This window comes from Camellia sinensis, chromosome 3 (assembly GCF_055761805.1).
Source record: "Camellia sinensis isolate YWXY chromosome 3, ASM5576180v1, whole genome shotgun sequence".
NCBI classification, from domain to species: Eukaryota; Viridiplantae; Streptophyta; class Magnoliopsida; order Ericales; family Theaceae; genus Camellia; species Camellia sinensis.
Genome location: NC_138963.1, coordinates 67,945,086 through 67,957,812, shown reverse-complemented (window position 1 = coordinate 67,957,812; position 12,727 = coordinate 67,945,086). Strand labels below are relative to the sequence as shown.

Genomic DNA, 12,727 nt, shown 5'->3' with positions numbered 1-12,727 from the left:
CTAAAAGTCATAAATTGATTCTGAAAAGCTGAAACAAACAACCCCTATACAATGAGCGACTATTAAAACTAAGTCATAGCAGACTTGACACATACTACTTTTGAATTGATTGAGTATTTTATTGATCAGAAGATTAGTGTTAACAAAGATGATTGGGTGGACAAAAAATAAAATTAACATTAAGACCTGTTTATTTTCAGAGATAGAATGGAGAAGATTGATAGTGAGGAGATTAATAATGAGAGGATTGTTAGCGAGGAAATTGATAGTGAGGGGATTAATAGTGAGAGAATTGATAGTAAGGGATTAATAGTAAGAAGTTATTAAATTATTTTTATATAAAATAATAAAATAAATAAAAAAATATAAAAATTAAACATTAATATTTTAAAAAAATTTTCCAATATATAAAAAATAAAAAATAATAAAAATTTCTAATCCGCTTACTATTTTTCTAATACTATCTCTACCTCCTCATTATGTATCCCCCTTCCAAAGGTATTAATAATACCAAGGTATTAGTCCCAAGGCTATCTCTCAAAACAAACAAGGTATTAGTAATACTAAGGTATTAGTAGTCCCATCCCCTTCCTATAACTCCAAACAAACGGGGCCTAAAGTCTTAAACAATTGCTCCACAATCAGAATACTGAGCCAACACGAATCTTGTATAATTAAAGAAAAATAATTTACAGTAAAAAAACCAATTGATAGAAGAAAAGAAAAGAAAAAATTCAGGTTAGTACCAAAAAAAATAAAAAATAAAAAAGAGGAGAAGAGAAGAAAAAATTACAGATCAGAGGTTACAGTTGTATAAATAGCCAGTGTAAGAGTTCCTGCAAAACTAGTCCGGTAACAACGCTTTGTATACTGGAGCCTTTCTGCCGTCAACAGCATCAATTGCCATAACCTTGCATATTGCAATTTACTCTGAAGAGAAGACAAATGTCCTTAAAACTGTGTCGGATTCTAGTTTAATGATTATACTAGTGTCCTGGGATCATCAAAAAAAAATGTCCCAATCGAACCTCGTGAAGCAAGGGAGGGAGGCTGAGAGCGGTTTTGGATTTTAGTTACCTATGCACAAAAGAAGAGCAACATCAATGCTGCTTCTTGATTTCTATTTTACAGTAACGGCCTTGTGCTATCAATAAAAGTGTCCCAATTGAATCAGCATCACACTAATGTCATCAGTAGAGCCTCGTGAAACAGAGAGAGCAGCAAGCTTTTTACAGGCTGTAAGCGGTTCTGGCTTTGGGATGCCCATGCACAAAGGACGAGCTATATCTACTGCTTCTTGATTACTAACCTACAATCCAACCGAAATAAGGGTTGATCAAAACAAAAAGTTCTTTATCTGGCAAGTGTATCAGAAGCGAAAAACAGAAATGAAATTAATTTGAAATAAATTACCTTATCCCACAAGCCATCAGAAGCAAGGATTAAGAACTCCAAATCGGATTCAATTCTAAAGATTTTTGTTTCTGGCTCTGCTGTTACCCATTGTTTTAGGTGTCGATCTCCGATTCCTCTCGATACAGCCAAAGATCCCAGAATTCTCCAAACACCATTACAACAATTGACATAGCCACCCTACAAAATCATATACACAATCCATCAGCAACAAGTTCAAATGCCTAGCTGAATTTCAACTAAAAAAATTGAGCACAAAAAGAATTGCTTATGATAAAACACTAGCAGCTTACCGAGCTCTCAATTCTCGCTTTTTCATCGTCCCTTGAAGGCCGGTGATCCGATGTAAGGGCCTTGGCAATCCCTCCTCTGCTCATTACAGCACGACAATCCCCAGCATTGGACACAACAAGACTGCCGTTCCTGATCAGAGCTGTGACACAGCATGTTCCACCGCTGACATCTTCCTTTAGAAATTCAGAATCTGTGTTCAGATACCCAAATTTAACAGCTTCCTCTGTATCTTCTTCGTCTCTTCTTTCAAGTTCATCCAAAATGTTCTTATCCAAGTTTTCTGCTGCAAACTTGGCAGCCTTTGCACCTCCATGCCCGTCAAAAATACCAAAGAAGGCCTACAAACAAAAGACAAGAAGATCAGACTCCTCAATTCATACATAAGATGAGCGACATCCTTTAGCAACTACATTTGATTCAGACTCCGTCGTAAAAACAATTATCTAAGTTTTTGTACTTCATTTCATGTCTCAGCTCTCAAAGCATGAACTCCATAACATCTTATTTAGCTAATTAATTACTAGCAGCAATTTCAAAATTCTGTGGATTCCCATGGAGTTCAGTGAGAGCAGGATAAACCAATCTAGACTCCTTTATGGTTTTTAAAATAAAAATAAATAAATAAATAAATCTGTAGAATTCAAGTAAAATGCTTATCCAATACTTGCTCAGTTAAAATTGACCTAGAAATCACAAAAAAAAAAAAAAAAAAAAAAAAAAAAAAAAAAAAGAAGGAAAAGAAAAGACTAATACTTAAGTCACAAAGCTCAATCATAGTGTTTTAATTGAGATTACACTAACTACCTCGAATTTTCTCAGTTTACTATGTAACCAAACAACCCCACCCAGAGGGTACAGTCAAATCCTCCCAACTAAACCAACCAAATTAGTTTTTAGTGTTTTTTAGAAAATGAAACCAAACAGACTTGAACATTTCTCATAATTTCAACATTCTCCAGCACAATTCAATCAATAAAACTCACGAATTTCACTTGTGTAATCTAAGTTTAAATTAAAAAAAAAAAAAAAAAACTCAAATTAAAATTAAAATACCTGTTTGGGATCTCCTTGAAGATTGAGGAGGGCCGAGTACCTATCTTCCATGGCTTCCCTTCTTCCCCTCTTACAAAACACCGAATACCCATCACTCTCAGCCTCCACAACCTCCCTCCTCTCCACTCCCACCACCGGCGTCGCCACACAACCACCACCAAAACCCATTCCCGAATTCGGAATATCCAGCCTCGCCGGCCTCTTCCTCTTCAACAGCGCCGGCGGAGAAGAAGACGAAGACGAAGTCGAAACCGCACAATCGTTAGAAGCCCTATCAAGCCCGCTCGGAGGCTTCTGTAGCCGAAGCCTAAACGGCGAAGAAGAAGAAGGCGAGAGGGTTAGGGTTAGAGTAAGGGTTTTATCTGGGGAAGATGAGAGTGAGGATTTGCAGAAAGGAGAAGAACAAACCCTAGACGGAGAGAACACAGGTGAGTTCGAGATTGCAACGGTACAAGACATTTCTCTCTCTGTGGCGGTTCTATAACGTTCGAATTTTTCGATTTTGTTTTGTGTCGTGTTGTGTGGTGTGGTGTTTCAGTGGAGAAATAAATAGAGGGAAGAGAAGAGAGGTGTGTGTGCGTGGTGGTGTGTCTGTCTGTAGTAGTAGACAGTCAAAGAAACGACTCAAAGTGGAGTGAGTCATATATGTGGCACATCCGTGTTTTAAGTTCGTGGCGTTTCTTATCAATTTTTTGACCCGCGAATTTTGGGTGCACCGCTCATTTCAAATGTCTATTATGCCCCCCACCGTATCGTGGCGCTTCTTGTCAATTATTCTTTCTATTTTTTTAATCTTTATTTATTTTTTAAATAGTTAAAAAAACTAACTTTCAAACACTCCTTTAGAAATTTTTAAAAAAATAATGATGTTGAAAATATATTTTAATTAATAATTTTATTATTATTTAGAAGAGTAGTTAGTAATTTTATTTTTTTAATTAATTTGTTAAATAAAAAATATTAATAAAAAGATATTTATAATTTTTTAAATCACATAAGACAATTCGCATTTTAAACAAATTTTTAGGAGTGTATTTATAATTTATTTAAAAAATGATCACTTTTTATGTGATGATGACTTTTACATAATTTCATAGGTTAGTTACAAATAAACACATTTTTTTTTCTTATATATCCAATTTAATATCATTATCTTAATAATCTTATCACTCAATTTCATCACACTCATCGCATCTAACTTAATTTACCAAATAAATCCTCATAAGATTTCTCAAATCACAAAAGACAACTTATATTTTAAAGAAATTTTAAAAAATGTATTTATAATTTGCTCATAAATTATCATTAGTACTAAATTTGTATGAGTTCCTCGTACACAGCAATAACATGCATTCATTTGTATTGTACTGTGAATCGCCACAAAATATATATATATATATATATATATTGGTCAAAATGATGACAAAAATGGCTTTGTTTGTCAATAATGTTATGTGTAACTAAAATTTTATTTACTATTTTACTCCCTCTCACACATAAGGTATATGAATATATATTAGGTAAAAAAATTTAAATACCTCTAGTATTGCTCCCTGTTTGGTGCATTTTTTTTTTCCAAATTTAAATTAGAAAACAAATGTAACCCAACTTTGAGATAATCATTTTTTAATTATTTCTACCGCATAAACTATAAAGTAAATTGCATCAAATACTATAATACAAATTTAAAAATTTTTAAAAGGAAAACTTATCAACAGCCTTTATAAGTTGCACCAAACATGAGTGATTATGTGAACATTTTACTATTCTTTTGTTTGAGAAATAAGAGGTCCAATATTGTACTCATAATTAGAGTTTGTTTAGAAATTAGTTATTTTAGTTAATTTTTTAACGTTTTACACAAAAAAAAAAATGTAAAAAAATAAGGAAAATAATGTGAATATTTTGAATTTTTAAAACTATTTTAATCAAAAATTCAGCTTAGGCTAAGTTTGGGAAGACTAAATAAGTGCACTTTTTGACTTTTTATGAAATATGGGTTTGATTTGGGTTGGGTTTGAAGTGATGTGTTAGAAAGGTGATGTGACTTAAATAAAATGATGTGATTTAAATAGGATAGTAACTTTTTGACTTTTTAAATTTTTTGAACGATGCCAAATTTGACTTTTACTTCACAATTTTCCTTTGCCAAATTGAAACCATGCTTCTATAACACACACAAGCACACAACAGAGCCTTTTAATTTGGATAATGAAGTTAGGGGCAACAATGTCAAATTTCATAATAATAAAAAAAAAAGAGGTGCCCCAATGTGAAAAATAAAAATTAAAATATTTAAAAGGAGGTGATTGTGATTGTGATGGTGATGGTGAATTGGTTTGACTCTTATGGGTGGAACTAACTGTGCTATACTACACTATACTATACCCAATCCAATATTTTCTTAGCTGACAAAAAGGAGATGAGAGCTGTTTGTGGAATTGATCCAACGGACAGGTGGCGCGCTTATTGAACAACAGTGCAGTTTGGGAAAGTCGTGAGAAGTTTACCCTCATGATTTGCGAATCCATTCAATTCAACAGAAGGAACCACTAACCGTGTTGCGTGCTGACGGATTTCCAACTCGAAAAATGCTTGAGAGCATTAAAAATGGATCATTAAAGAGAGCACTAATGATGTGGCAGTAGGCCCCGGTCACTTTCTATGCCTTGTTTTTATTTTTTTATTTATTTTTTGTCATTCCCAATGTATTAGTGGTATTAGTGATATAGTTTTTAGTGATCTAAATCATTGTTGTTTCCAACTCATCAGCTCATATATATCTGAAAATGATTTTCTTAACTATGCATATAAAAATTTTATACATAATTATTTAATTTAATATGACTTATTTTAAAATTTTTATACATAATTATGTAATTTAATATAAATTATTTTATTTTAAAATAAAATACTCACTAAATTGATATTAAATTTTATATATAAATAACATTTTCTTTTAAAAAATATAATAATGACACTCAAAATGTTATGTCTCATTATTCTATACTTATAAAAAATATGTGAATAATGCAACATTTTATAATTGATGAAAAATAGAAATATCTACACGATTAAGGTAAGTTCAATATACTTTTTAGATATAAAATTCATTATTTCAGACTAATAAAAAATTGAGTGAAACACCAATAAATCTTAAAATATGATTTTATCAACTCTTTAATCTTTACTTTTCTCTTATGAACCCAAACGTCCTATTAAAATGAAAATTACACAAAAATGTAGTCACTTACATGTTTGGATTTAATTTTCCAAAGATAAAAGTGGGTTTCTCTAAATATATAATTACACATTTGGGCAATTAGAATTATAAAGGTTTTGGATTTTCTCTCTTAGAACAAATCCCACATTACGAAAAGAAAAAAAAAATGTAATACTCCAATAATGTAATACCAATGTAACACTCTCATATAAAATATTAAAAAAACTTATTTGTGTACTTTTTTCAAATATAACAACGTATCACTAAAAAAAAAACTCATTAATATACTTTTTCCAAACGTAATTGTTGGCTTTTTTGGCTTTCGAAGGTTAATTATGTAATTTAATGCGTGCCAGTAAAGATCAATAAGTCCTCACAGAATTTTAATTACCAACCAATTATCAGACAATTGTGTTGCAGTTCTTTCAGCCTCAATGAAAAGGACTTTTACTGGTGACTTTTTAAGAGAAACTTATAAATGATCACATATACAAAATAGTTTAGAAACTAAATTTCGTTAAGTAAATAAGAACTTACAATGAAATGACCTAGCCTTGAAAAGGTTTACTGCAGTGACTACGTGAAACTACTCCTAAGAAATGAAGTGCAATATAAGAATTGAAGAACTAGAAATGTAAAGAACTGGAAATGTAAAACTAGAAAGAAAATATGAAGTAAACGACTGGTTTTTTGGTCTGAGTCTGGGTCCTTCATTCTGGGGTCTTCTCTTCTATTTATACTTTTTAAAGGTAACTGTCGAAATGGGCTTCCAATCGTCGAAAGGTCCTCCCATGATCTCTTCTAAATTTGAATTTGAATTTGTGAGTAACCGTTAGGCCACGTCGTTTTGTGCTTTCTAGCTGCTCCAATGCTTCATAGATTTATTATTACCAATATGAATTGTTACGTGTCTATTGCTGATTGGAATTTTACATTAACTTCCCAAATTACCCTTTACATGCCACGTGTTAAGTTGGGATTGGCTTATACAAAATATATAGTCAACATTACCCTCCGCACTAATATACCCAATACTTGGTGATATTAGTAGATCAATGCACTTTGCCCACGACCCACATCCTAGGTCGTGCATGGACTTTGCTTATCTCAGAAGTGCAACCGTCTTCAAGCAATAAAACACTAAACTTCATTAAATTCTTCATTATGCTTGAACATTTTCTTCACTATCTAAGTATACGAAGGGGCTGAAACACCTCTCATGGCCAAACAAACCCTATTTTTACATCGATTGAGCATACGAGAAGGTGTTAGACAATGATGATCGACCTCAAAAAAACCTTTATGCATTTATTGGCCACATTTACCTGCCTCCATTTATCCAATTCATGGAAGCTTTTGTAGACTACAAACCTTTGAACCAAGAATTTGCTGAGATGGATTTTGTAAACTCTTCCTCTGCCCAAAAACCTTCTGCATGGGATAAGGCTGTTTCCTCTTCCTCTAGAAACACTGGCTGGGATACTTGGTCAACATTAGTTCAACCTTAAATAAGGAAGCAGATTCACCACAGAATTGTTGAATTCGATGATCCTCTTCTGGTGCCTCCGTCCTGAAGCTTGGTAGTATATCCCTACGTATCCATTGATCACCGTCGCTGTTTGGAGGATAACCTGCTTTTGGCGTGGTACACCTCTTCCCTGCCAATGAGAATAGTACAAAAAACTTCGAACCCAATCGAAGCATCGGGATATAGTCCCTCATTCTTGGCTAAGAAGGCAAAATGTTGCTTTTCTGACTGGCTGGAGTGTGTGAATGATCACCAATTTCCTCATTCTTTTGGGATGGATCCAATCCTTGCCAAGCAAAACATTATACTTTGCATTGTGTAGCTCGACTTTTCGTGCTCCTTTCAGACGATGACAAGCCTTATAGTTCGGACTCCCACGGTTCTAAATCTAATCTCATAAGTGCAATGTGAAATAGATAAACACCAAAGAGTCCAAATTAGAAAAAATCTTTTGAAAAATCGATTTTGAATCAAATGCCAAAAATGGACTGCTTTGCCAGATTTCAAAGTCGCTACCTAAATATTTTTGGAAAATTTAGAAAACCCAAGACTTGTGCTAAAGGCCATTAGTCCGTCATCACCAAAGTATCTCGGCTAGGGAACTTAGGTACGAGAGGGGAAGGTCATGAATTGAGCACCCCACTCACTCGATCAAATATCGGCCTCTACTAATCATGATGTGATTTTTATTTACATTATATGCTCTTGTTCCGATTATTAACTATATTACTACGTGATGCGCACACAAGGTATAGACTAATATTTACAAGAATTGGAACATTTGATTTCATGTTTTGTTTCGAAATTGTTTTGTGAATTTGCCACCTGAAAAAGTGGGCTAAAATGGACATTTAATCAAACCATCCCAATTCAAGCAACTAGCCTTCATCACAGGCATTCAAACAGTTATATCATTTAAGCAATTAGCCTCATGGATGTATGCTTTAACATGGCAACAATCACATTCATGCAATATGCTAAGGCAATAAAAGCTCACCTGGTACTCCAAGCCAAAACAAAGCAAATTTATTTTTTTTAAAAATGCATGTTCCTAATTAATGCAATATGACTAATGCAACGCACACACTATGTATTTTATAGACTCGACTATGAGCATGGCACATGATTCCATTCAAGACATGCGAAAAAGCACATAGTCAAGTAATGAATTTGAACATTGATATTGGGTTAACATGATAAGCCGAGCCTTGGATGCATGCAAGATAATGGATGCAAAGCATAAGAATGCTAATTTAAAAAATGATATCCTATACTAACCATCGTAAGCAAGTAAGTAAAAGAGAGAAAGACGTGGGGTTGGAAGACATACAACTTATTACATAATTGCCCTCGTGTGAGAGGGTGCAAATCAAAGTCTGAAAGTCCAAATTAAACTACTTATTACAAAACTGAATGAATAAATTAAAGAACTAACTAGCTAACTATGCTATTACAACAAAGATAGCCATGACAAGTAAATTAACTATCTAAGTTAATTAACTATAACAATTACAAATAAACAATAATTAATTAATTAATTAATTAATTAATTACAATACTACTAATTAACAATATTAATTGTAACAATAAAAATAAGTGGATTAATTAATTACAACAATGATAATGATGCAAGCAAGGATGCGCAAGGGTTGCATGCACATGTACAATGCCCAAGAACAGCTTTGTCTGCCCAGGTTTGCTCTGTTTTACCTTCGGCCACTGCTCTCTGTTTTCTGCAAAAATACAGTGCTGACCAAACATTGATGATCGGCTAGCCCTCAATGAAGCCCAACCGGGCCTAAAGAAGGTCGGTTGTGCCTCAATTTCATGTAAAATTCTATTTTGTGCTCTAAAGTGAAAACAGAGCAGACAGAGTGTTCTGGACTCTATTTGTCCCTCCTACACTTCTCTGTCATGGGGAAAGCCTCGAGAGAAGGTTAGAATCGTTTCCAAAACTATCAATGAGCAAGTTGATTTCTTGATGATTTCAATGTACAATTTTGGACAAAAATCAATAAATCAAATGAACAACAACCACCCCTCCCTCCTATCATAGAGTGAACTCAAAGAGGGAGGTAGAGACACTTCAAAGTTCATTCAAAACATCACGAATTGATGTAAGACAACTCTTGACACAATGGATTCGGCATAACGTCCGGCTGAATCCCAAGCAATATAACTCATTTTCTTTATGTGAGTTGGTTCATTTTAAGCCAAATTTATTAGTCTTTGCCATTCTTTAATCCGTTAAGTCCAAGATGATTGTTATGTCCACTAAGTGAGAAACATGTCAAACTGGAGATGATTCTCAACATGAAAAAGAGACTGTACCGTTGGTAATGAACCTCCGTAGAGATTAAGTCATTAAGCGTAAATCACTAGTTCATTTTTTGAATAACCGTCAACTGATTGAAACAACTCTCAAATGAAAGAGATTAATGGCAAGTTGATTATTAAAATGAGGTCCTTAAACATGGAAATGAGTTGAAGAAAATCTTAGAACAATATACTATAAGCTATGTAGGTATACTTATGAGACAACAACTAAACTAATCGAAACAAGAACTATTTAAACAACTTAAGACAGCCCTAAACAGATGAAAAATAGTGGCTAAAAATGCATGAAAAGTGCCTAACAAGCTAATCAACAAAGAGGGAAAACAAGACTAGTAAACAAGAATAAGGAGGGGTGGCTAACCTCTCCACATTTGAAACCTCAAAGCATGATTTTTAGCCATTTTTTAACTCTAAAAATTAGTTTAGGGGGCAAAGAAAAAGAGTGTGAAAGTAAGGGTTTTAGCTATAGGTAAAGGTGTAGAAAGAGTAAACTCTTTCTACCCTTTTGGTAGCTCTCCAAACCCAAACTCAAACACTTGGAAAAGGATCAAAACAACACAAAACAACAAGAACTAGGTAGCAAATGAAAAAAATGAAAGCAAGAGGGAAAATAGCAAGCTTATACCTCTTGACAAAGGTAGCTCTTTGTTTGTGAATCAAACTAAGTCCTAACACACTCTTAAGCTTGAATTATGGTGTTCAAGGCTCAACCAAGGTTCTTAAGCTAAGGTGTGAAGGTGTATATAATGTATGGATATAGGTTCAAGGTGGTAGGTTTACTCAAAGTGTTGCTTGCACAAGAAGAAGGAGAAGAGGGAGCTCTCAAGGTGGTATAGAGGCTTTGTAGAAATTCTTCAACCCTCAAAACAGAGTTATATGGTCAGTTTTATAGAATTTGAGCCAAAAATATCATAAATATCTTCAAAAATGGACTGCTAGTGGCCTCCTCCTAGAATAGTGTTTCTCGCTACTAAGGCACGGCTGGCCCTCAATAGCCATGGCCGGCCCTTAATGAGGCACGACCAGGCCTTAATGCATTCCCCTATTTTTCTGTTTCAGCCTCAACATAGGGTGGCACAATGTGTAAAAATGAATTTTTTCGGTATAATCAGTGGACATATGGAAGGTTTGCAATTGTGGAGCATAAACATGGCCCTTTCTTTGAGACCTCGAACCACGCACAACACCATTTTCATCGTTGATTGTACCGGACAAAGCACTTGAGCCTTGCAGGCGGTCAAAAATGGGGTGTCCACAGTTGGCCCTCTTTGACAAAACTCAAAGTCGTAAAGTGACGTGAGTGAATGTCAAAGCTTAGAGATGACCCATTTGACGAGGCCGCAAGACTCGGGCAAGAAATCAAGACATGAATGCAAAGATTGAGCTCGAGGGCAAATTGCAAACAAAGTGCAACAAATAACTTATGATCATGCAATGAAGCAAGGCAATGAAACATAATGTAAATGAAGCGATGAAACAATGCTACAATCTAGACAAGAATGCAACATTTGAATGAAAATGCAAATCAAAGCAAAATAAACCTCGCCATGTTTCACATGGAAAGAAATGAATAAACAGGCACGCCTCGCGTGAAAAACACAAAGAAAGCACAAACCAACCTACGTCTCACATAGAAAGGATGTAAGAAAATGTAGACCTAACTACGCCTCGCGTAGAAAGGGGAAAGGGCGACATAGCCATCGAGCGCACCCGAGGTCTCAACCGAAATCCTAACACGTTGCACGTAAGAGGAGGAAGGGTGGTGTGAACAAACAGGCACATCTGATGTTTTTAACTGGGGTACAATCCTAATGCGTCACATGCGAGAGAAGGAAAGATGGTGTGAACAACGAGCGCACCCGCTATTTTTAACCAAGGGTACAATCCTAACGCGTCGCATGCGAGAGGAGGAAAGATTGGTGTGAACACTGGGCACACCCGATGTTTTTAATCGAAGGTATAATCCTAGCGCGTCGCACGCAAAAAGAGAAAAGATGGTGAGAATGAATAGGCGCACTTGTCATTTTTAACTGAGGATACAATCCTAACGCGTCGCACGCGAGAGAAGGAAAGATTGGTGTCAACACCGGGACACGCCCAATGTTTTTTACTAGAGGTACAATCCTAACGCGTCATACGCAATAGGGGGAAAGGTGGTGTGAACGAACAGGCGCACCTGCCTTTTTTAACCGAGGGTACAATCCTAATGTGTTACACACGAGATGAGGAAAAAGGTTGTGAACACTGGGACACACCTAATGTTTTCAACCAGAGGTACAATCCTATCGCGTCACATGTGGTAGGAGGAAATGTGGTGTGAACGAACAGGCGCACTTGCCGTTTTTAACAGGATGAAAACAATCCTAATGCATTGCATGCGAGAGGAGGAAAGGTTGGATTGATTAAAGTACAAACAAATCGTATAAGTAGGAATTAGAAATAAACATGGATTCTACACAGAGATACGTAAAATCAAAACAATCAAAGCAGTGTAGTAAAGTGAAAGCCAATTTACCTACGTGTTGAAACAATGAACACAATGCACCGCGTTTCAATTTGGTTGCAAATGGATAGTGATTTCACTGTGGCATGAATGATTTTATCTGGAACTCCTCTGAATGAATCATACATATAATATCATTTGTTTACGATATAACATAATAGACAATTTAGGCAAAACAATTTATAAACTAACAGAACAATTTAAACAAATTTAAACAGATCAAATTACGACTTAAACTATGAGTTAAACAAATAAGTTATGAATCAAATCATGCATTCATATAATAAATCCGAATGAACAAAAATTCTTTCTTTTCTTTTCCACTCTTTTCATATTTTTCTTTTCTTCTTTTTGCTTTCTTTTTTGTTTTGCTCTA

General features: G+C 34.7%; 1 protein-coding gene across 1 annotated transcript; it reads right to left on the bottom strand.

Annotated features, from left to right (window-relative positions):
* Positions 1 to 647: 647 nt before the first annotated feature.
* Positions 648 to 3,414, bottom strand: LOC114295295 (putative protein phosphatase 2C 25). Its single transcript, XM_028239523.2, has 4 exons — positions 2,761 to 3,414; positions 1,707 to 2,045; positions 1,414 to 1,593; positions 648 to 1,309 (listed from the first exon to the last, which is right to left on the bottom strand). The coding sequence occupies exons 1-4, from the start codon at positions 3,217 to 3,219 to the stop codon at positions 1,148 to 1,150; spliced, it is 1,140 nt and encodes a 379-aa protein (XP_028095324.1). The 5' UTR covers positions 3,220 to 3,414; the 3' UTR covers positions 648 to 1,147.
* Between the last annotated feature and the right edge of the window lie 9,313 nt (positions 3,415 to 12,727).